General features: G+C 49.3%; 1 protein-coding gene across 1 annotated transcript in view; it reads left to right on the forward strand.

Moving 5' to 3' along the window:
- Nucleotides 1-137: 137 nt before the first annotated feature.
- Nucleotides 138-22,303, forward strand: part of LOC140399677 (netrin-1-like) — a gene marked incomplete at its 5' end in the record, with an annotated part of 24,734 nt that continues 2,568 nt past the window's right edge. Inside the window, 3 exons of the mRNA XM_072489221.1 lie at nt 138-339; nt 13,801-13,989; nt 18,012-18,161. Coding sequence (XP_072345322.1) covers nt 138-339; nt 13,801-13,989; nt 18,012-18,161 — 541 coding nt within the window. The remainder of the gene's footprint in view (nt 340-13,800; nt 13,990-18,011; nt 18,162-22,303) is intronic.

The following is a 22,303-nucleotide window of genomic DNA, read 5'->3' on the forward strand; positions in this document are numbered from 1 at the left end:
GACCCCGCTGCCCGCTGTCCCTGCGGGCCCCGGCGCGCGCCTCCCGACCCGGCGCCGGGGCCTTCCAGAGGGACAGGGTCACCGCGGCCTTTTTGCGGCTGGTCCTGCCGGGGTCGCCATCTGCGCTGCACCCGATCGCCACCCTCACCCGCCTGCGGGTGGATGCCCGCTGCCGCTGTCATGGTCACGCGTCCCGCTGCCCCGCCACGGATCGCCCCGGGCCACCGCGCTGCGATTGCCGGCACAACACACAGGGGGCGGAGTGTCAGGAGTGCAAGCCCTTCTACCGAGACCGGCCCTGGGGCAGGGCCACATCGACAGATGCCAACGAGTGCACCGGTAAGTCCTGGTACCATGTGACAATACTTACCCTGCTGAATAAACAGCGACTCTGTACAGTTACACAGTGAGTGATCCTCACCCTGAATAAACAGTGACTCTGTACAGTTACACAGTGAGTGATCCTCACCCTGAATAAACAGTGACTCTGTACAGTTACACAGTGAGTGACCCTCACCCTGAATAAACAGTGACTCTGTACAGTTACACAGTGAGTGACCCTCACCCTGAATAAACAGTGACTCTGTACAGTTACACAGTGAGTGATCCTCACCCTGCTGAATAAACAGTGACTCTGTACAGTTACACAGTGAGTGATCCTCACCCTGAATAAACAGTGACTCTGTACAGTTACACAGTGAGTGATCCTCACCCTGAATAAACAGTGACTCTGTACAGTTACACAGTGAGTGATCCTCACCCTGAATAAACAGTGACTCTGTACAGTTACACAGTGAGTGACCCTCACCCTGAATAAACAGTGTCTCTGTACAGTTACACAGTGAGTGATCCTCACCCTGAATAAACAGTGACTCTGTACAGTTACACAGTGGGTGATCCTCACCCTGCTGAATAAACAGTGACTCTGTACAGTTACACGGTGAGTGATCCTCACCCTGCTGAATAAACAGTGACTCTGTACAGTTACACAGTGAGTGATCCTCACCCTGCTGAATAAACAGAGACTCTGTACAGTTACACAGTGAGTGATCCTCACCCTGCTGAATAAACAGAGACTCTGTACAGTTACACAGTGAGTGATCCTCACTCTGCTGAATAAACAGCGACTCTGTACAGTTACACAGTGAGTGATCCTCACACTGCTGAATAAACAGTGACTCTGTACAGTTACACAGTGAGTGATCCTCACCCTGCTGAATAAACAGAGACTCTGTACAGTTACACAGTGAGTGATCCTCACTCTGCTGAATAAACAGTGACTCTGTACAGTTACACAGTGAGTGATCCTCACCCTGAATAAACAGTGACTCTGTACAGTTACACAGTGAGTGACCCTCACCCTGCTGAATAAACAGTGACTCTGTACAGTTACACAGTGAGTGATCCTCACCCTGCTGAATAAACAGTGACTCTGTACAGTTACACAGTGAGTGATCCTCACCCTGCTGAATAAACAGTGTCTCTGTACAGTTACACAGTGAGTGATCCTCACCCTGAATAAACAGTGACTCTGTACAGTTACACAGTGAGTGATCCTCACCCTGAATAAACAGTGACTCTGTACAGTTACACAGTGAGTGATCCTCACCCTGAATAAACAGTGACTCTGTACAGTTACACAGTGAGTGATCCTCACCCTGAATAAACAGTGACTCTGTACAGTTACACAGTGGGTGATCCTCACACTGCTGAATAAACAGTGACTCTGTACAGTTACACAGTGAGTGACCCCCACCCTGCTGAATAAACAGTGACTCTGTACAGTTACACAGTGAGTGATCCTCACCCTGCTGAATAAACAGTGACTCTGTACAGTTACACAGTGAGTGATCCTCACCCTGAATAAACAGTGACTCTGTACAGTTACACAGTGAGTGAGCCCCACCCTGCTGAATAAACAGTGACTCTGTACAGTTACACAGTGAGTGACCCCCACCCTGCTGAATAAACAGTGACTCTGTACAGTTACACAGTGAGTGATCCTCACCCTGCTGAATAAACAGTGACTCTGTACAGTTATACAGTGAGTGATCCTCACCCTGAATAAACAGTGACTCTGTACAGTTACACAGTGAGTGATCCTCACCCTGCTGAATAAACAGTGACTCTGTACAGTTACACAGTGAGTGATCCTCACCCTGCTGAATAAACAGTGACTCTGTACAGTTACACAGTGAGTGATCCTCACCCTGCTGAATAAACAGTGTCTCTGTACAGTTACACAGTGAGTGATCCTCACCCTGAATAAACAGTGACTCTGTACAGTTACACAGTGAGTGATCCTCACCCTGCTGAATAAACAGTGACTCTGTACAGTTACACACTGAGTGATCCTCACCCTGCTGAATAAACAGTGACTCTGTACAGTTACACAGTGAGTGACCCTCACCCTGCTGAATAAACAGTGACTCTGTACAGTTACACAGTGAGTGATCCTCACCCTGCTGACTAAACAGTGACTCTGTACAGTTACACAGTGAGTGATCCTCACCCTGAATAAACAGTGACTCTGTACAGTTACACAGTGAGTGACCCCCACACCGAATAAACAGTGACTCTGTACAGTTACACAGTGAGTGATCCTCACCCTGAATAAACAGTGAATCTGTACAGTTACACAGTGAGTGATTCTCACCCTGCTGAATAAACAGTGACTCTGTACAGTTACACAGTGAGTGATCCTCACCCTGAATAAACAGTGACTCTGTACAGTTACACAGTGAGTGATCCTCAACCTGAATAAACAGTGACTCTGTACAGTTACACAGTGAGTGATCCTCACCCTGCTGAATAAACAGTGACTCTGTACAGTTACACAGTGAGTGATCCTCACCCTGCTGAATAAACAGTGACTCTGTACAGTTACACAGTGAGTGATCCTCACCCTGCTGAATAAACAGCGACTCTGTACAGTTACACAGTGAGTGATCCTCACCCTGAATAAACAGTGACTCTGTACAGTTACACAGTGAGTGACCCTCATCCTGAATAAACAGTGTCTCTGTACAGTTACACAGTGAGTGATCCTCACCCTGAATAAACAGCGACTCTGTACAGTTACACAGTGAGTGATCCTCACCCTGAATAAACAGTGACTCTGTACAGTTACACAGTGGGTGATCCTCACCCTGCTGAATAAACAGTGACTCTGTACAGTTACACAGTGAGTGATCCTCACACTGCTGAATAAACAGTGACTCTGTACAGTTACACAGTGAGTGATCCTCACCCTGCTGAATAAACAGAGACTCTGTACAGTTACACAGTGAGTGATCCTCACTCTGCTGAATAAACAGTGACTCTGTACAGTTACACAGTGAGTGATCCTCACCCTGAATAAACAGTGACTCTGTACAGTTACACAGTGAGTGATCCTCACCCTGAATAAACAGTGACTCTGTACAGTTACACAGTGAGTGATCCTCACCCTGAATAAACAGCGACTCTGTACAGTTACACAGTGAGTGATCCTCACCCTGAATAAACAGTGACTCTGTACAGTTACACAGTGGGTGATCCTCACCCTGCTGAATAAACAGTGACTCTGTAAAGTTACACAGTGAGTGATCCTCACACTGCTGAATAAACAGTGACTCTGTACAGTTACACAGTGAGTGATCCTCACCCTGAATAAATAGTGACTCTGTACAGTTACACAGTGAGTGATCCTCACCCTGCTGAATAAACAGTGACTCTGTACAGTTACAAGTGAGTGATCCTCACACTGCTGAATAAACAGTGACTCTGTACAGTTACACAGTGAGTGACCCTCACCCTGCTGAATAAACAGTGACTCTGTACAGTTACACAGTGAGTGATCCTCACCCTGCTGAATAAACAGTGACTCTGTACAGTTACACAGTGAGTGATCCTCACCCTGAATAAACAGTGACTCTGTACAGTTACACAGTGAGTGACCCCCACACCGAATAAACAGTGACTCTGTACAGTTACACAGTGATTGATCCTCACCCTGAATAAACAGTGAATCTGTACAGTTACACAGTGAGTGATTCTCACCCTGCTGAATAAACAGTGACTCTGTACAGTTACACAGTGAGTGATCCTCACCCTGAATAAACAGTGACTCTGTACAGTTACACAGTGAGTGATCCTCAACCTGAATAAACAGTGACTCTGTACAGTTACACAGTGAGTGATCCTCACACTGCTGAATAAACAGTGACTCTGTACAGTTACACAGTGAGTGATCCTCACCCTGCTGAATAAACAGTGACTCTGTACAGTTACACAGTGAGTGATCCTCACCCTGCTGAATAAACAGCGACTCTGTACAGTTACACAGTGAGTGATCCTCACCCTGAATAAACAGTGACTCTGTACAGTTACACAGTGAGTGACCCTCATCCTGAATAAACAGTGTCTCTGTACAGTTACACAGTGAGTGATCCTCACCCTGAATAAACAGCGACTCTGTACAGTTACACAGTGAGTGATCCTCACCCTGAATAAACAGTGACTCTGTACAGTTACACAGTGGGTGATCCTCACCCTGCTGAATAAACAGTGACTCTGTACAGTTACACAGTGAGTGATCCTCACACTGCTGAATAAACAGTGACTCTGTACAGTTACACAGTGAGTGATCCTCACCCTGCTGAATAAACAGAGACTCTGTACAGTTACACAGTGAGTGATCCTCCCTCTGCTGAATAAACAGTGACTCTGTACAGTTACACAGTGAGTGATCCTCACCCTGAATAAACAGTGACTCTGTACAGTTACACAGTGAGTGATCCTCACCCTGAATAAACAGTGACTCTGTACAGTTACACAGTGAGTGATCCTCACCCTGAATAAACAGCGACTCTGTACAGTTACACAGTGAGTGATCCTCACCCTGAATAAACAGTGACTCTGTACAGTTACACAGTGGGTGATCCTCACCCTGCTGAATAAACAGTGACTCTGTAAAGTTACACAGTGAGTGATCCTCACACTGCTGAATAAACAGTGACTCTGTACAGTTACACAGTGAGTGATCCTCACCCTGCTGAATAAACAGAGACTCTGTACAGTTACACAGTGAGTGATCCTCACTCTGCTGAATAAACAGTGACTCTGTACAGTTACACAGTGAGTGATCCTCACCCTGAATAAACAGTGACTCTGTACAGTTACACAGTGAGTGATCCTCACCCTGAATAAACAGTGACTCTGTACAGTTACACAGTGAGTGATCCTCACCCTGAATAAACAGTGACTCTGTACAGTTACACAGTGGGTGATTCTCACACTGCTGAATAAACAGTGACTCTGTACAGTTACACAGTGAGTGACCCCCACCCTGCTGAATAAACAGTGACTCTGTACAGTTACACAGTGAGTGATCCTCACCCTGCTGAATAAACAGTGACTCAGTACAGTTACACAGTGAATGATCCTCACCCTGAATAAACAGTGACTCTGTACAGTTACATAGTGAGTGAGTCCCACCCTGCTGAATAAACAGTGACTCTGTACAGTTACACAGTGAGTGACCCCCACCCTGCTGAATAAACAGTGACTCTGTACAGTTACACAGTGAGTGATCCTCACCCTGCTGAATAAACAGTGACTCTGTACAGTTATACAGTGAGTGATCCTCACCCTGAATAAACAGTGACTCTGTACAGTTACACAGTGAGTGATCCTCACCCTGCTGAATAAACAGTGACTCTGTACAGTTACACAGTGAGTGATCCTCACCCTGCTGAATAAACAGTGACTCTGTACAGTTACACAGTGAGTGATCCTCACCCTGAATAAACAGTGACTCTGTACAGTTACACAGTGAGTGATCCTCACCCTGCTGAATAAACAGTGACTCTGTACAGTTACACAGTGAGTGATCCTCACCCTGCTGAATAAACAGTGACTCTGTACAGTTACACAGTGAATGATCCTCACCCTGAATAAACAGTGACTCTGTACAGTTACACAGTGAGTGACCCTCACCCTGCTGAATAAACAGTGACTCTGTACAGTTACACAGTGAGTGATCCTCACCCTGAATAAACAGTGACTCTGTACAGTTACACAGTGAGTGATCCTCACCCTGCTGAATAAACAGTGACTCTGTACAGTTACACACTGAGTGATCCTCACCCTGCTGAATAAACAGTGACTCTGTACACTTACACAGTGAGTGATCCTCACCCTGCTGAATAAACAGTGACTCTGTACAGTTACACAGTGAGTGATCCTCACCCTGCTGAATAAACAGTGTCTCTGAACAGTTACACAGTGAGTGATCCTCACCCTGAATAAACAGTTACTCTGTACAGTTACACAGTGAGTGATCCTCGCCCTGCTGAATAAACAGTGACTCTGTACAGTTACACAGTGAGTGATCCTCACCCTGAATAAATAGTGACTCTGTACAGTTACACAGTGAGTGATCCTCACCCTGCTGAATAAACAGTGACTCTGTACAGTTACACAGTGAGTGATCCTCACACTGCTGAATAAACAGTGACTCTGTACAGTTACACAGTGAGTGATCCTCACCCTGCTGAATAAACAGTGACTCTGTACAGTTACACAGTGAGTGATCCTCACCCTGAATAAACAGTGACTCTGTACAGTTACACAGTGAGTGACCCCCACACCGAATAAACAGTGACTCTGTACAGTTACACAGTGTGTGATCCTCACCCTGAATAAACAGTGACTCTGTACAGTTACACAGTGAGTGATTCTCACCCTGCTGAATAAACAGTGACTCTGTACAGTTACACAGTGAGTGATCCTCACCCTGAATAAACAGTGACTCTGTACAGTTACACAGTGAGTGATCCTCAACCTGAATAAACAGTGACTCTGTACAGTTACACAGTGAGTGATCCTCACACTGAATAAACAGTGACTCTGTACAGTTACACAGTGAGTGACCCCCACCCTGCTGAATAAACAGTGACTCTGTACAGTTACACAGTGAGTGATCCTCACCCTGCTGAATAAACAGTGACTCTGTACAGTTACACAGTGAGTGATCCTCACCCTGAATAAACAGTGACTCTGTACAGTTACACAGTGAGTGATCCTCACCCTGCTGAATAAACAGTGACTCTGTACAGTTACACAGTGAGTGATCCTCACCCTGCTGAATAAACAGTGACTCTGTACAGTTACACAGTGAGTGATCTTCACCCTGAATAAACAGTGTCTCTGTACAGTTACACAGTGAGTGATCCTCACCCTGCTGAATGAACAGTGACTCTGTACAGTTACACAGTGAGTGATCTTCACCCTGAATAAACAGTGACTCTGTACAGTTACACAGTGAGTGATCCTCACCCTGCTGAATAAACAGTGACTCTGTACAGTTACACAGTGAGTGATCCTCACCCTGAATAAACAGTGACTCTGTACAGTTACACAGTGAGTGATCCTCACCCTGCTGAATAAACAGTGACTCTGTACAGTTACACAGTGAGTGATCCTCACCCTGCTGAATAAACAGTGACTCTGTACAGTTACACAGTGAGTGATCCTCACCCTGCTGAATAAACAGTGACTCTGTACAGTTACACAGTGAGTGACCCTCACCCTGAATAATCAGTGACTCTGTACAGTTACACAGTGAGTGATCCTCACCCTGCTGAATAAACAGTGACTCTGGACAGTTACACAGTGAGTGATCCTCACCCTGCTGAATAAACAGTGACTCTGTACAGTTACACAGTGAGTGACCCTGACCCTGCTGAATAAACAGTGACTCTGTACAGTTACACAGTGTGTGATCCTCACCCTGAATAAACAGTGACTCTGTACAGTTACACAGTGAGTGATCCTCACCCTGAATAAACAGTGACACTGTACAGTTACACAGTGAGTGATCCTCACCCTGCTGAATAAACAGTGACTCTGTACAGTTACCCAGTGAGTGATCCTCACACTGCTGAATAAACAGTGACTCTGTACAGTTACACAGTGAGTGATCCTCACCCTGAATAAACAGTGACTCTGCACAGTGACGCAGTGAGTGATCCTCACCCTGAATAAACAGTGACTCTGTACAGTTACACAGCGAGTGATCCTCACCCTGCTGAATAAACAGTGACTCTGTACACTTACACAGTGAGTGATCCTCACCCTGCTGAATAAACAGTGACTCTGTACAGTTACACAGTGAGTGATCCTCACTCTGAATAAACAGAGACTCTGTACAGTTACACAGTGAGTGATCCTCACCCTGCTGAATAAACAGTGACTCTGTACAGTTACACAGTGAGTGATCCTCACCCTGCTGAATAAACAGTGACTCTGTACAGTTACACAGTGAATGATCCTCACCCTGAATAAACAGTGACTCTGTACATTTACACAGTGAGTGATCCTCACCCTGAATAAACAGTGATTCTGTACAGTTCCACAGTGAGTGACCATCACCCTGAATAAACAGTGACTCTGTACAGTTACACAGTGAGTGATCCTCACCCTGAATAAACAGTGACTCTGTACAGTTACACAGTGCGTGATCCTCACCCTGAATAAACAGTGACTCTGTACAGTTACACAGTGAGTGATCCTCACCCTGAATAAACAGTGACTCTGTACAGTTACACAGTGTGTGACCCTCACCCTGAATAAACAGTGACTCTGTACAGTTACACAGTGAGTGATCCTCACCCTGCTGAATAAACAGTGACTCTGTACAGTTACACAGTGAGTGATCCTCACCCTGCTGAATAAACAGTGACTCTGTACAGTTACACAGTGAGTGATCCTCACCCTGAATAAACAGTGACTCTGTACAGTTACACAGTGAGTGATCCTCACCCTGCTGAATAAACAGTGTCTCTGTACAGTTACACAGTGAGTGATCCTCACCCTGCTGAATAAACAGTGACTCTGTACAGTTACACAGTGAGTGATCCTCACCCTGAATAAACAGTGAGTCTGTACAGTTACACCGTGAGTGACCCTCACTCTGCTGAATAAACAGTGACTCTGTACAGTTACACAGTGAGTGATCCTCACCCTGAATAAACAGTGACTCTGTACAGTTACACAGTGAGTGACCATCACTCTGCTGAATAAACAGTGACTCTGTACAGTTACACAGTGAGTGATCCTCACCCTGCTGAATAAACAGTGACTCTGTACAGTTACACAGTGAGTGATCCTCACCCTGCTGAATAAACAGTGACTCTGTACAGTTACTCAGTGAGTGACCCTCACCCTGCTGAATAAACAGTGACTCTGTACATTTACACAGTGAGTGATCCTCACCCTGCTGAATAAACAGTGACTCTGTACAGTTACACAGTGAGTGATCCTCACACTGAATAAACAGTGACTCTGTACAGTTACACAGTGAGTGATCCTCACCCTGAATAAACAGTGACTCTGTACAGTTACACAGTGAGTGACCCTCACCCTGCTGAATAAACAGTGACTCTGTACAGTTACACAGTGAATGATCCTCACCCTGCTGAATAAACAGTGACTCTGTACAGTTACACAGTGAGTGATCCTCACCCTGCTGAATAAACAGTGACTCTGTACAGTTACACAGTGAGTGATGCTCACCCTGCTGAATAAACAGTGACTCTGTACAGTTACACAGTGAGTGACCCTCACCCTGAATAATCAGTGACTCTGTACAGTTACACAGTGAGTGATCCTCACCCTGCTGAATAAACAGTGACTCTGTACAGTTACACAGTGAGTGATCCTCACCCTGCTGAATAAACAGTGACTCTGTACAGTTACACAGTGAGTGACCCTCACCCTGCTGAATAAACAGTGACTCTGTACAGTTACACAGTGAGTGATCCTCACCCTGAATAAACAGTGACTCTGTACAGTTACACAGTGAGTGACCCTCACCCTGAATAATCAGTGACTCTGTACAGTTACACAGTGAGTGATCCTCACCCTGCAGAATGAACAGTGACTCTGTACAGTTACACAGTGAGTGATCCTCACACTGCTGAATAAACAGTGACTCTGTACAGTTACACAGTGAGTGATCCTCACCCTGAATAAACAGTGACTCTGTACAGTGACGCAGTGAGTGATCCTCACCCTGAATAAACAGTGACTCTGTACAGTTACACAGCGAGTGATCCTCACACTGCTGAATAAACAGTGACTCTGTACAGTTACACAGTGAGTGATCCTCACCCTGAATAAACAGTGACTCTGTACAGTGACGCAGTGAGTGATCCTCACCCTGAATAAACAGTGACTCTGTACAGTTACACAGTGAGTGATCCTCACCCTGAATAAACAGTGACTCTGTACAGTGACGCAGTGAGTGATCCTCACCCTGAATAAACAGTGACTCTGTACAGTTACACAGCGAGTGATCCTCACCCTGAATAAACAGTGACTCTGTACAGTTACACAGTGAGTGATCCTCACCCTGCTGAATAAACAGTGACTCTGTACAGTTACACAGTGAGTGATCCTCACCCTGCTGAATAAACAGTGACTCTGTACAGTTACACAGTGAATGATCCTCACCCTGAATAAACAGTGACTCTGTACAGTTACACAGTGAGTGATCCTCACCCTGCTGAATAAACAGTGACTCTGTACAGTTACACAGTGAGTGATCCTCACCCTGAATAAACAGTGACTCTGTACAGTTACACAGTGAGTGATCCTCACCATGAATAAACAGTGACTCTGTACAGTTACACAGTGAGTGAACCTCACCCTGAATAAACAGTGACTCTGTACAGTTACACAGTGAGTGATCCTCACCCTGAATAAACAGTGACTCTGTACAGTTACACAGTGACTGATCCTCACCCTGCTGAATAAACAGTGACTCTGTACAGATACACAGTGAATGATCCTCACCCTGAATAAACAATGACTCTGTACAGTTACATAGTGAGTAATCCTCACCCTGAATAAACAGTGACTCTGTACAGTTACACAGTGAGTGATCCTCACCCTGAATAAACAGTGACTCTGTACAGTTACACAGTGAGTGATCCTCACCCTGCTGAATAAATAGTGACTCAGTACAGTTACACAGTGAGTGATCCTCACCCTGAATAAACAGTGACTGTACAGTTACACAGTGAGTGATCCTCGCCCTGCTGAATAAACAGTGACTCTGTACAGTTACACAGTGAGTAATCCTCACCCTGCTGAATAAACAGTGACTCTGTGCAGTTGCACAGTGAGTGAACCTCACCCTGAATAAACAGTGACTCTGTACAGTTACACAGTGAGTGATCCTCACCCTGCTGAATAAACAGTGACTCTGTACAGTTACACAGTGAGTGATCCTCACCCTGAATAAACAGAGACTCTGTACAGTTACACAGTGAGTGATCCTCACCCTGAATAAACAGAGACTCTGTACAGTTACACAGTGAGTGATCCTCACCCTGAATAAACAGTGACTCTGTACAGTTACACAGTGAGTGCCCCTCACCCTGCTGAATAAACAGTGACTCTGTACAGTTACACAGTGAGTGATCCTCACCCTGAATAAACAGTTACTCTGTACAGTTACACAGTGAGTGACCCTCACCCTGCTGAATAAACAGTGACTCTGTACAGTTACACAGTGAGTGATCCTCACCCTGAATAAACAGTTACTCTGTACAGTTACACAGTGAGTGATCCTCACCCTGAATAAACAGTTACTCTGTACAGTTACACAGTGAGTGATCCTCACCCTGCTGAATAAACAGTGACTCTGTACAGTTACACAGTGAGTGATCCTCACCCTGAATAAACAGTGACTCTGTACAGTTACACAGTGAGTGATCCTCACCCTGAATAAACAGTGACTCTGTACTGTTACACAGTGAGTGATCCTCACCCTGCTGAATAAACAGTGACTCTGTACAGTTACACAGTGAGTGATCCTCACCCTGAATAAACAGTTACTCTGTACAGTTACACAGTGAGTGATCCTCGCCCTGCTGAATAAACAGTGACTCTGTACAGTTACACAGTGAGTGATCCTCACACTGCTGAATAAACAGTGACTCTGTACAGTTACACAGTGAGTGATCCTCACCCTGAATAAACAGTGACTCTGTACAGTTACACAGTGAGTGACCCCCACCCTGAATAAACAGTGACTCTGAACAGTTACACAGTGAGTGATCCTCACCCTGCTGAATAAACAGTGACTCTGTACAGTTACACAGTGAGTGATCCTCACCCTGCTGAATAAACAGTGACTCTGTACAGTTACACAGTGAGTGATCCTCACCCTGAATAAACAGTGACTCTGTACAGTTACACAGTGAGTGCTCCTCACCCTGCTGAATGAACAGTGACTCTGTACAGTTACACAGTGAGTGATCCTCACCCTGCTGAATAAACAGTGACTCTGTACAGTTACACAGTGAGTGATACTCACCCTGCTGAATAAACAGTGACTCTGTACAGTTACACAGTGAGTGATCCTCACCCTGCTGAATAAACAGTGACTCTGTACAGTTACACAGTGAGTGATCCTCACCCTGCTGAATAAACAGTGACTCTGTACAGTTACACAGTGAGTGATCCTCACCCTGCTGAATAAACAGTGACTCTGTACAGTTACACAGTGAGTGATCCTCACCCTGCTGAATAAACAGTGACTCTGTACAGTTACACAGGGAGTGACCCTCACCCTGAATAAACAGTGACTGTACAGTTACACAGTGAGTGATCCTCGCCCTGCTGAATAAACAGTGACTCTGTACAGTTACACAGTGAGTGATCCTCACCCTGAATAAACAGTGACTCTGTACAGTTACACAGGGAGTGATCCTCGCACTGCTGAATAAACAGTGACTCTGTACAGTTACACAGTGAGTGATCCTCACCCTGAATAAACAGTGACTCTGTACAGTTACACAGGGAGTGACCCTCACCCTGAATAAACAGTGACTCTGTACAGTTACACAGTGAGTGATCCTCACCCTGCTGAATAAACAGTGACTCTGTACAGTTACACAGTGAGTGATCCTCACCCTGCTGAATAAACAGTGACTCTGTACAGTTACACAGCGAGTGATCCTCGCACTGCTGAATAAACAGTGACTCTGTACAGTTACACAGTGAGTGATCCTCACCCTGCTGAATAAACAGTGACTCTGTACAGTTACACAGTGAGTGATCCTCGCACTGCTGAATAAACAGTGACTCTGTACAGTTACACAGTGAGTGACCCTCACCCTGCTGAATAAACAGTGACTCTGTACAGTTACACAGTGAGTGACCCTCACCCTGCTGAATAAACAGTGACTCTGTACAGTTACACAGTGAGTGATCCTCACACTGAATAAACAGTGACTCTGTACAGTTACACAGTGAGTGATCCTCACCCTGAATAAACAGTGACTCTGTACAGTTACACAGTGAGTGACCCTCACCCTGAATAAACAGTGACTCTGTACAGTTACACAGTGAGTGATCCTCAACCTGCTGAATAAACAGTGACTCTGTACAGTTACACAGTGGGTGATCCTCACCCTGCTGAATAAACAGTGTCTCTGTACAGTTACACAGTGAGTGATCCTCACCCTGAATAAACAGTGACTCTGTACAGTTACACAGTGAGTGATCCTCACCCTGAATAAACAGTTACTCTGTACAGTTACACAGTGAGTGATCCTCGCCCTGCTGAATAAACAGTGACTCTGTACAGTTACACAGTGAGTGATCCTCACCCTGAATAAACAGTGACTCTGTACAGTTACACAGTGAGTGATCCTCACCCTGCTGAATAAACAGTGACTCTGTACAGTTACACAGTGAGTGATCCTCACGCTGCTGAATAAACAGTTTTTCTGGGTTCGTTTGCAGCCTGCGACTGTAATGGACACTCGCGACGTTGCCGCTTTAAACCGGAGCTGTACGTCAGATCGGGAAGGAGGAGTGGTGGAATCTGCATAAACTGCCGACACAACACCCAGGGACAACACTGCGAACGGTGCACAGACCGTTACACCAGAGCCGAGAAGATCACAGCCACCCATAGAAAGACCTGCAAACGTACGTGAGGGCCTGCGATTCACGGAGTCCACAATGTCAGCTTTACTCTGTATCTAACCCCGTGCTGTACCTGTCCTGGGAGTGTTTGATGGGGACAGTGTAGAGGGAGCTTTACTCTGTATCTAACCCCGTGCTGTACCTGTCCTGTGAGTGTTTGATGGGGACAGTGTAGAGGGAGCTTTACTCTGTATCTAACCCCTTGCTGTACCTGTCCTGGGAGTGTTTGATGGGGACAGTGTAGAGGGAGCTTTACTCTGTATCTAACCCCGTGCTGTACCTGTCCTGGGAGTGTTTGATGGGGACAGTGTAGAGCGAGCTTTACTCTGTATCTAACCCCGTGCTGTACCTGTCCTGGGAGAGTTTGATGGGGGCAGTGTAGAGGGAGCTTTACTCTGTATCTAACCCCGTGCTGTACCTGTCCTGGGAGAGTTTGATGGGGACAGTGTAGAGGGAGCTTTACTTTGTCTCTAACCCCGTGCTGTACCTGTCCTGGGAGAGTTTGATGGGGACAGTGTAGAGGGAGCTTTACTCTGTATCTAACCCCGTGCTGTACCTGTCCTGGGAGAGTTTGATGGGGGCAGTGTAGAGGGAGCATTACTATGTATCTAACCCCGTGCTGTACCTGTCCTGGGAGTGTTTGATGGGGACAGTGTAGAGGGAGCTTTACTCTGTCTCTAACCCCGTGCTGTACCTGTCCTGGGAGTGTTTGATGGGGACAGTGTAAAGGGAGCTTTACTCTGTATCTAACCCCGTGCTGTACCTGTCCTGGGAGTGTTTGATGGGGACAGTGTAGAGGGAGCTTTACTCTGTATCTAACCCCGTGCTGTACCTGTCCTGGGAGTGTTTGATGGGGACAGTGTAGAGGGAGCTTTACTCTGTATCTCACCCCGTGCTGTACCTGTCCTGGGAGTGTGTGATGGGGGAGAGTGTAGAGGGAGCTTTACTCTGTATCTAACCCCGTGCTGTACCTGTCCTGGAAGTGTTTGATGGGGAGAGTGTAGAGAGAGCTTTACTCTGTATCTAATCCCGTGCTGTACCTGTCCTGGGAGTGTTTGATGGGGACAGTGTAGAGGGAGCTTTACTCTGTATCTCACCCCGTGCTGTACCTGTCCCGGGAGTGTTTGATGGAGACAGTGTAGAGGGAGCTTTACTCTGTATCTAATCCCGTGCTGTGTCTGTCCTGGGAGTGTTTGATGGGGACAGTGTAGAGGGAGCTTTACTCTGTATCTAACCCCGTGCTGTACCTGTCCTGGGAGTGTTTGATGAGGACAGTGTAGAGGGAGCTTTACTCTGTATCTAACCCCGTGCTGTACCTGTCCTGGGAGTGTTTGATGGGGACAGTGTAGAGGGAGCTTTACTCTGTATCTAACCCCGTGCTGTACCTGTCCTGGGAGTGTTTGATGGGGACAGTGTAGAGGGAGCATTACTCTGTATCTCACCACGTGCTGTACCTGTCCTGGGAGTGTTTGACGGGGACAGTGTAGAGGGAGCTTTACTCTGTATCTATCCCCATGCTGTACCTGTCCTGGGAGTGTTTGATGGAGACAGTGTAGAGGGAGCTTTACTCTGTATCTAACCCCGTGCTGTACCTGTCCTGGGAGTGTTTGATGGGGACAGTGTAGAGGGAGCTTTACTCTGTATCTAACCCCGTGCTGTACGTGTCCTGGGAGTGTTTGATGGAGACAGAGTAGAGGGAGCTTTACTCTGTATCTAACCCCGTGCTGTACCTGTCCTGGGAGTGTTTGATGGGGACAGTGTAGAGGGAGCTTTACTCTGTATCTAACCCCGTGCTGTGCCTGTCCTGGGAGTGTTTGATGGGGACAGTGTAGAGGGAGCTTTACTCTTTATCTAACCCCGTGCTGTACCTGTCCTGGGAGTGTTTGATGGAGACAGAGTAGAGGGAGCTTTACTCTGTATCTAAACCCGTGCTGTACCTGCCCTGGGAGTGTTTGATGGGGACAGTGTAGAGGGAACTTTACTCTGTATCTATCCCCATGCTGTACCTGTCCTGGGAGTGTTTGATGGAGACAGTGTAGAGGGAGCTTTACTCTGTATCTAACCCCGTCCTGTACCTGTCCTGGGAGTGTTTGATGGGGACAGTGTAGAGGGAGCTTTACTCTGTATCTAACCCCGTGCTGTACCTGTCCTGGGAGTGTTTGATGGAGACAGAGTAGAGGGAGCTTTACTCTGTATCTAACCCCGTGCTGTACCTGTCCTGGGAGTGTTTGATGGGGACAGTGTAGTGGGAGCTTTACTCTGTATCTAACCCCGTGCTTTACCTGTCCTGGGAGTGTTTGATGGGGACAGTGTAGTGGGAGCTTTACTCTGTATCGAACCCCGTGCTGTACCTGTCCTGGGAGTGTTTGATGGGGACAGTGTCGAGGGAGCTTTACTCTGTATCTAACCCCATGCTGTACCTGTCCTGGGAGTGTTTGATGGGGACAGTGTAGAGGGAGCTTTACTCTGTATCTAACCCCGTGCTGTACCTGTCCTGGTAGTGTTTGATGGGGACAGTGGAGAGGGAGCTTTACTCTGTATCTAACCCCGTGCTGTACCTGTCCTGGGAGTGTTTGATGGGGACAGTGTAGAGGGAGCTTTACTCTGTATCTAGCCCCGTGCTGTACCTGTCCTGGGAGTGTTTGATGGGGACAGTGTAGAGGGAGCTTTACTCTGTATCTAACCCCGTGCTGGACCTGTCCTGGGAGTGTTTGATGGAGACAGTGTAGAGGGAGCTTTACTCTGTATCTAACCCCGTGCTGCACCTGTCCTGGGAGTGCTTGATGGGGACAGTGCAGAGGGAGCTTTAGTCTGTATCTCACCCCGTGCTGTACCTGTCCTGGGAGTGTTTTATGGGGACAGTGGAGAGGGAGCTTTACTCTGTATCTAACCCCGTGCTGTACCTGTCCTGGGAGTGTTTGATGGGGACAGTGTAGAGGGAGCTTTATTCTGTATCTAACCCTGTGCTGTGCCTGTCCTGCGAGTGTTTGATGGGGACAGTGTAGAGGGAGCTTTACTCTGTATCTAACCCCGTGCTGTACCTGTCCTGGGAGTGTTTGATGGGGACAGTGTAGAGGGAGCTTTACTCTGTATCTAACCCCGTGCTGTACCTGTCCTGGGAGTGTTTGGTGGGGGACAGTGTCGAGGGAGCTTTACTCTGTATCTAACCCCGTGCTGTACCTGTCCTGGGAGTGTTTGATGGGGACAGTGTAGAGGGAGCTTTACTCTGTATCTAACCCCGGGCTGTACCTGTCCTGGGAGTGTTTGATGGGGGACAATGTAGAGGGAGCTTTACTCTGTATCTAACCCCGTGCTGTACCTGTCCTGGGAGTGTTTGATGGGGACAGTGTACAGGGAGCTTTACTCTGTATCTAACCCCGTGCTGTACCTGTCCTGGGAGTGTTTGATGGGGACAGTGTAAAGGGAGCTTTACTCTGTATCTAACCCCGTGCTGTACCTGTCCTGGGAGTGTTTGATGGGGGACAGTGTAGAGGGAGCTTTACTCTGTATCTAACCCCGTGCTGTACGTGTCCTGGGAGTGTTTGATGGGGACAGTGTAGAGGGAGGTTTACTCTGTATCTAACCCCGTGCTGTACCTGTCCTGGGTGTGTTTGATGGGCACAGTGTAGAAGGAGCTTTACTCTATATCTAACCCCGTGCTGTACCTGTCCTGGGAGTGTTTGGTGGGGGACAGTGTCGAGGGAGCTTTACTCTGTATCTAACCCCGTGCTGTACCTGTCCTGGGAGTGTTTGATGGGGACAGTGTAGAGGGAGCTTTACTCTGTATCTAACCCCGGGCTGTACCTGTCCTGGGATTGTTTGATGGGGACAGTGTAGAGGGAGCTTTACTCTGTATCTAACCCCGTGCTGTACCTGTCCTGGGAGTGTTTGATGGGGGACAGTGTAGAGGGAGCTTTACTCTGTATCTAATCCCGTGCTGTACGTGTCCTGGGAGTGTTTGATGAGGACAGTGTAGAGGGAGCTTTACTCTGTATCTAACCCCGTTCTGTTTGTGCCCTGTTTAGCCTGCCAGTGCCATCGAGTGGGTGCTGTGAGCTCGATCTGTGACAGGAGCACTGGGCAGTGCCCCTGTAAAGTTGGCGTGACGGGTAATCGATGCCAGCGCTGTGCCAATGACTACCAGCCGAGTGAGTCTCCCGGGACTTTGTGCGCAAGTAAGTTCGACGCGTTGGCGGAGTGGCAGCTAGTGTTGAGGCTTGTCAGAGTTTCCAGCAGGACACGGATCGGTTGGAGAGCTGGGCAGGGGAATGGCGAACGCAGTTTAATCCGGGCAGATCCGGGCAGCACAGGTAGCACAGTGGTTCGCACAGTCGCTTCAGGGTCCCGGGTTCGATTCCCGGCCTTGTTTCGCTGTCTGCGCGGAGTCTGCACGTCCCCCCCTCCCCCCCCCCCGTGTGTGCGTGGGTTTCCTCCGGGTGCTCCGGTTCCCTCCCACAGTCCAAAGACGTGCGGGTTAGGTGGATTGGCCGTGATAAATTGCCCTGAAGCGTCCAAAAAAGGTTAAGAGGGGGGGGTCACTGGGTGACGGGGGATAGGGTAGACACGTGGGCTGGAGTAGGGTGCTCTTTGTAAGGGCCGGTGTAGACTCGATGGGCCGAATGGACTCGTTCGGCACTGTAAATTCTATGGAATATATAGAGGGGGAATATGCAGTCAGGTAAAACTCTGGGGAAGATAGAAAGTCAGAGAGATCAGGGCGTACAGGCCCACAGATCTTTCAAGGTGGCGACACAAGTGGACGAGGGCGTCGAGGAAGCGGGCGGAATGTTTGCCTTCACCGGACGGGGCATCGAGTGTAAAAACGCACGCCGCTGTTGTATCGAACCTCGGTAAGGCCGCACTGGGAATATTGTGCACAATTCTGGGTCGCCGCACTACCAGAAGGATGTGGGGGCTTTGGGGAGGGTGCAGAAGAGGTTGACCAGGAGGCTGCCCGGGTCTGGAGGGTGTTAGCCTCGCGGAGGGGCCGAATAGACTCGGACTGTTTTCACTGGAACGACGGAGGTCGAGGGGGGCGACCTGATAGAGGTCTGCAAGATTATGGAGGGGCGCGGACAGAGTGGATGGGTGGGCACTCTTCCCCAGGGTGGAGGGGGTCAGTCACCGGGGGAGGGGGGGGCACAGGTTTAAGGTGCGTGGGACAAAGGTTAGAGGAGACGTGCGAGGGAGGATTTTTACGCAGACGGTGGTGAGCGTTGCCAGGGGAGGTGGTGGAGGCAGGCGCGTTAACGGCGGTCTAAAGGCATCTGGACAAACACATGGATAGGATGGGGGTAGAGGTACATGGTACCAGGAAGTGCTGCGGGCCTTGTCAAAGGTTGGTATCGTGACCAGCACAGGCTTGGAGGGCCGAAGGGCCTGTTCCTCTGCTGTATCTTCCTTTGCATGTTCTATCTCGCCTGGCCCAGGAAATCACCTGAAATACTGCCGAAGGGGGGGTGGGGGGGCGGGCACTGATTAACAGGGCAAGGAGGAGTCAGATCGCGAGTGGGACCCACAAGGCGCCTTTGATTATCCACCCCCCCCCCCCGCCCCGACCACGGCCTTGCGGAGGGCAGTCTCCACCCCCCCCCCCCCACCCCCCGGGGGGTGGGGTGGGGGGGATCTCTGTTAACCTCCGTCTAATAGGTCGGACAGTAAGGTCAGAACAGGACACGAGAGGGGGGGGGGGGGTGGGGGGGAGATGCTGATGGAGAGAGAGAGAGAGTCTGAGAGAGAGACAGAGAGAGAGAGACAGAGTGAGAGACAGAGAGAGAGAGAGAGATAGAGAGACAGAGAGAAACACAGAGACAGAGAGAGAGATAGAGAGAGAGACAGACAGAGAGACAGAGAGAAACACAGAGAGAGAGGGAGAGATAGAGAGAAACACAGAGAGAGAGATAGATAGAGAGAGAGAGACAGAGAGAGAGAGACAGAGAGAAACACAGAGAGAGAGGGAGAGAGAGAGAGAGAGAGACAGAAGGATAGAGAGAGAGACAGAGAGAAACAGAGAGGGACAGAGAGGAACAGAGACACAGAGAGAGAGACAGAGAGAGAGAGAGAGAGTGTGTAACAGGCTCGAGGAGGGGGCTGAATGGGTCTCCTCCTGTTCCTGTGTAACAGGCTCGAGGGGCTGAATGGGCCTCCTCCTTTTCCTGTGTAACAGGCTCGAGGAGGGGGCTGAATGGGTCTCCTCATGTTCCTGTGTAACAGGCTCGAGGGGCTGAATGGGCCTCCTCCTGTTCCTGTGTAACAGGCTCGAGGAGGGGCAGAATGGGGCTCCTCCTGTTCCTGTGTAACAGGCTCGAGCAGGGGGCTGAATGGGCCTCCTCCTGTTCCTGTGTAACAGGCTCGAGGAGGGGGCTGAATGGGCCTCCTCCTGTTCCTGTGTAACAGGCTGGAGGGGCTGACTGGGTCTCCTCATGTTCCTGTGTAACAGGCTCGAGGGGCTGAATGGGCCTCCTCCTGTTCCTGTGTAACAGGCTCGAGGAGGGGCAGAATGGGGCTCCTCCTGTTCCTGTGTAACAGGCTCGAGCATGGGGCTGAATGGGCCTCCTCCTGTTCCTGTGTAACAGGCTCGAGCAGGGGGCTGAATGGGCCTCCTCCTGTTCCTGTGTAACAGGATCGAGGAGGGGCAGAATGGGGCTCCTCCTGTTCCTGTGTAACAGGCTCGAGCAGGGGGCTGAATGGGCCTCCTCATGTTCCTGTGTAACAGGCTGGAGGGGCTGACTGGGCCTCCTCCTTTTCCTGTGTAGCAGGCTCGAGCAGGGGGCTGAATGGGCCTCCTCCTGTTCCCATGGAACAGGCTCGAGCAGGGGGCTGAATGGGCCTCCTCCTGTTCCTGTGTAACAGGCTCGAGGAGGGTGCTGAATGGGCCTCCTCCAGTTCCTGTGGAACAGGCTCTAGGAGGGGTTGAATGGGCCTCCACCTGTTCCTGTGTAACAGGCTCGAGGGGCTGAATGGGCCTCCTCCTGTTCCTGTGTAACAGGCTCGAGCAGGGAGCTGAATGGGCCTCCTCCTGTTCCTGTGTAACAGGCTCGAGGAGGGGGCTGAATGGGCCTCCTCCTGTTCCTGTGTAACAGGCTCGAGGAGGGTGCTGAATGGGCCTCCTCCTGTTCCTGTGTAAAAGGCTCTAGGAGGGGTTGAATGGGCCTCCACCTGTTCCTGTGTAACAGGCTCGAGGGGCTGAATGTGCCTCCTCCTGTTCCTGTGTACCAGGCTCGAGCAGGGGGCTGAATGGGCCTCCTCCTGTTCCTGTGTAACAGGCTCGAAGAGGAGGCTGAATGGGCCTCCTCCTGTTCCTGTGTAACAGGTTCGAGGAGGGGGCTGAATGGGCCTCCTCCTGTTCCTGTGTAACAGGCTCGAGGGGCTGAATGGGCCTCCTCCTGTTCCTGTGTAACAGGCTCGAGGAGGGGGCTGAATGGGCCTCCTCATGTTCCTGTGTAACAGGCTCGAGGAGGGGGCTGAATGGGCCTCTTCCTGTTCCTGTGTAACAGGCTCGAGCAGGGGGCTGAATGGGCCTCCTCCTGTTCCTGTGTAACAGACTCGAGTGGCTGAATTGGCCTCCTACTGTTCCTGTGTAACAGGCTCGCGGGGCTGAATGGGCCTCCTCCTGTTCCTGTGTAACAGGCTCGCGGGGCTGAATGGGCCTCCTCCTGTTCCTGTGTAACAGGCTCGAGGAGGGGGCTGAATGGGCCTCCTCCTGTTCCTGTGTAACAGGCTCGAGGAGGGGGCTGAATTGGCCTCCTCCTGTTCCTGTGTAACAGGCTGAGGGGCTGAATGGGACTCCTCCTGTTCCTGTGTAACTGGCTCGAGGGGCTGAATGGGCCTCCTACTGTTCCTGTGTAACAGGCTCGAGTGGCTGAATGGGCCTCCACCTGGTCCTGTGTAACAGGCTCGAGCAGGGGCTGAATGGACCTCCTCCTGTTCCTGTGTAACAGGCTCGAGGAGGGGGCTGAATGGGCCTCCTCCTGTTCCTGTGTAACAGGCTCGAGGGGCTGAATGGGCCTCCTCCTGTTCCTGTGTAACAGGCTCGAGGAGGGGGCTGAATGGGCCTCCTCCTGTTCCTGTGTAACAGCCTCGAGGAGGGGCTGAATGGGCCTCCTCCTGTTCCTGTGTAACAGGCTCGAGGGGCTAAATGGGCCTCCTCCGGTTCCTGTGTAACAGGCTCGAGCAGGGGGCTGAATGGGCCTCCTCCTTTTGCTGTGTAACAGGCTCGGGCAGGGGGCTGAATGGGCCTTCTCCTGTTCCTGTGTAACAGGCTCGAGGAGGGGGCTGAATGGGCCTCCTCCTGTTCCTGTGTAACAGTCTCGAGGGG

This window comes from Scyliorhinus torazame, chromosome 23, assembly GCF_047496885.1.
Source record: "Scyliorhinus torazame isolate Kashiwa2021f chromosome 23, sScyTor2.1, whole genome shotgun sequence".
In the NCBI taxonomy this organism is placed as follows: domain Eukaryota; kingdom Metazoa; phylum Chordata; class Chondrichthyes; order Carcharhiniformes; family Scyliorhinidae; genus Scyliorhinus; species Scyliorhinus torazame.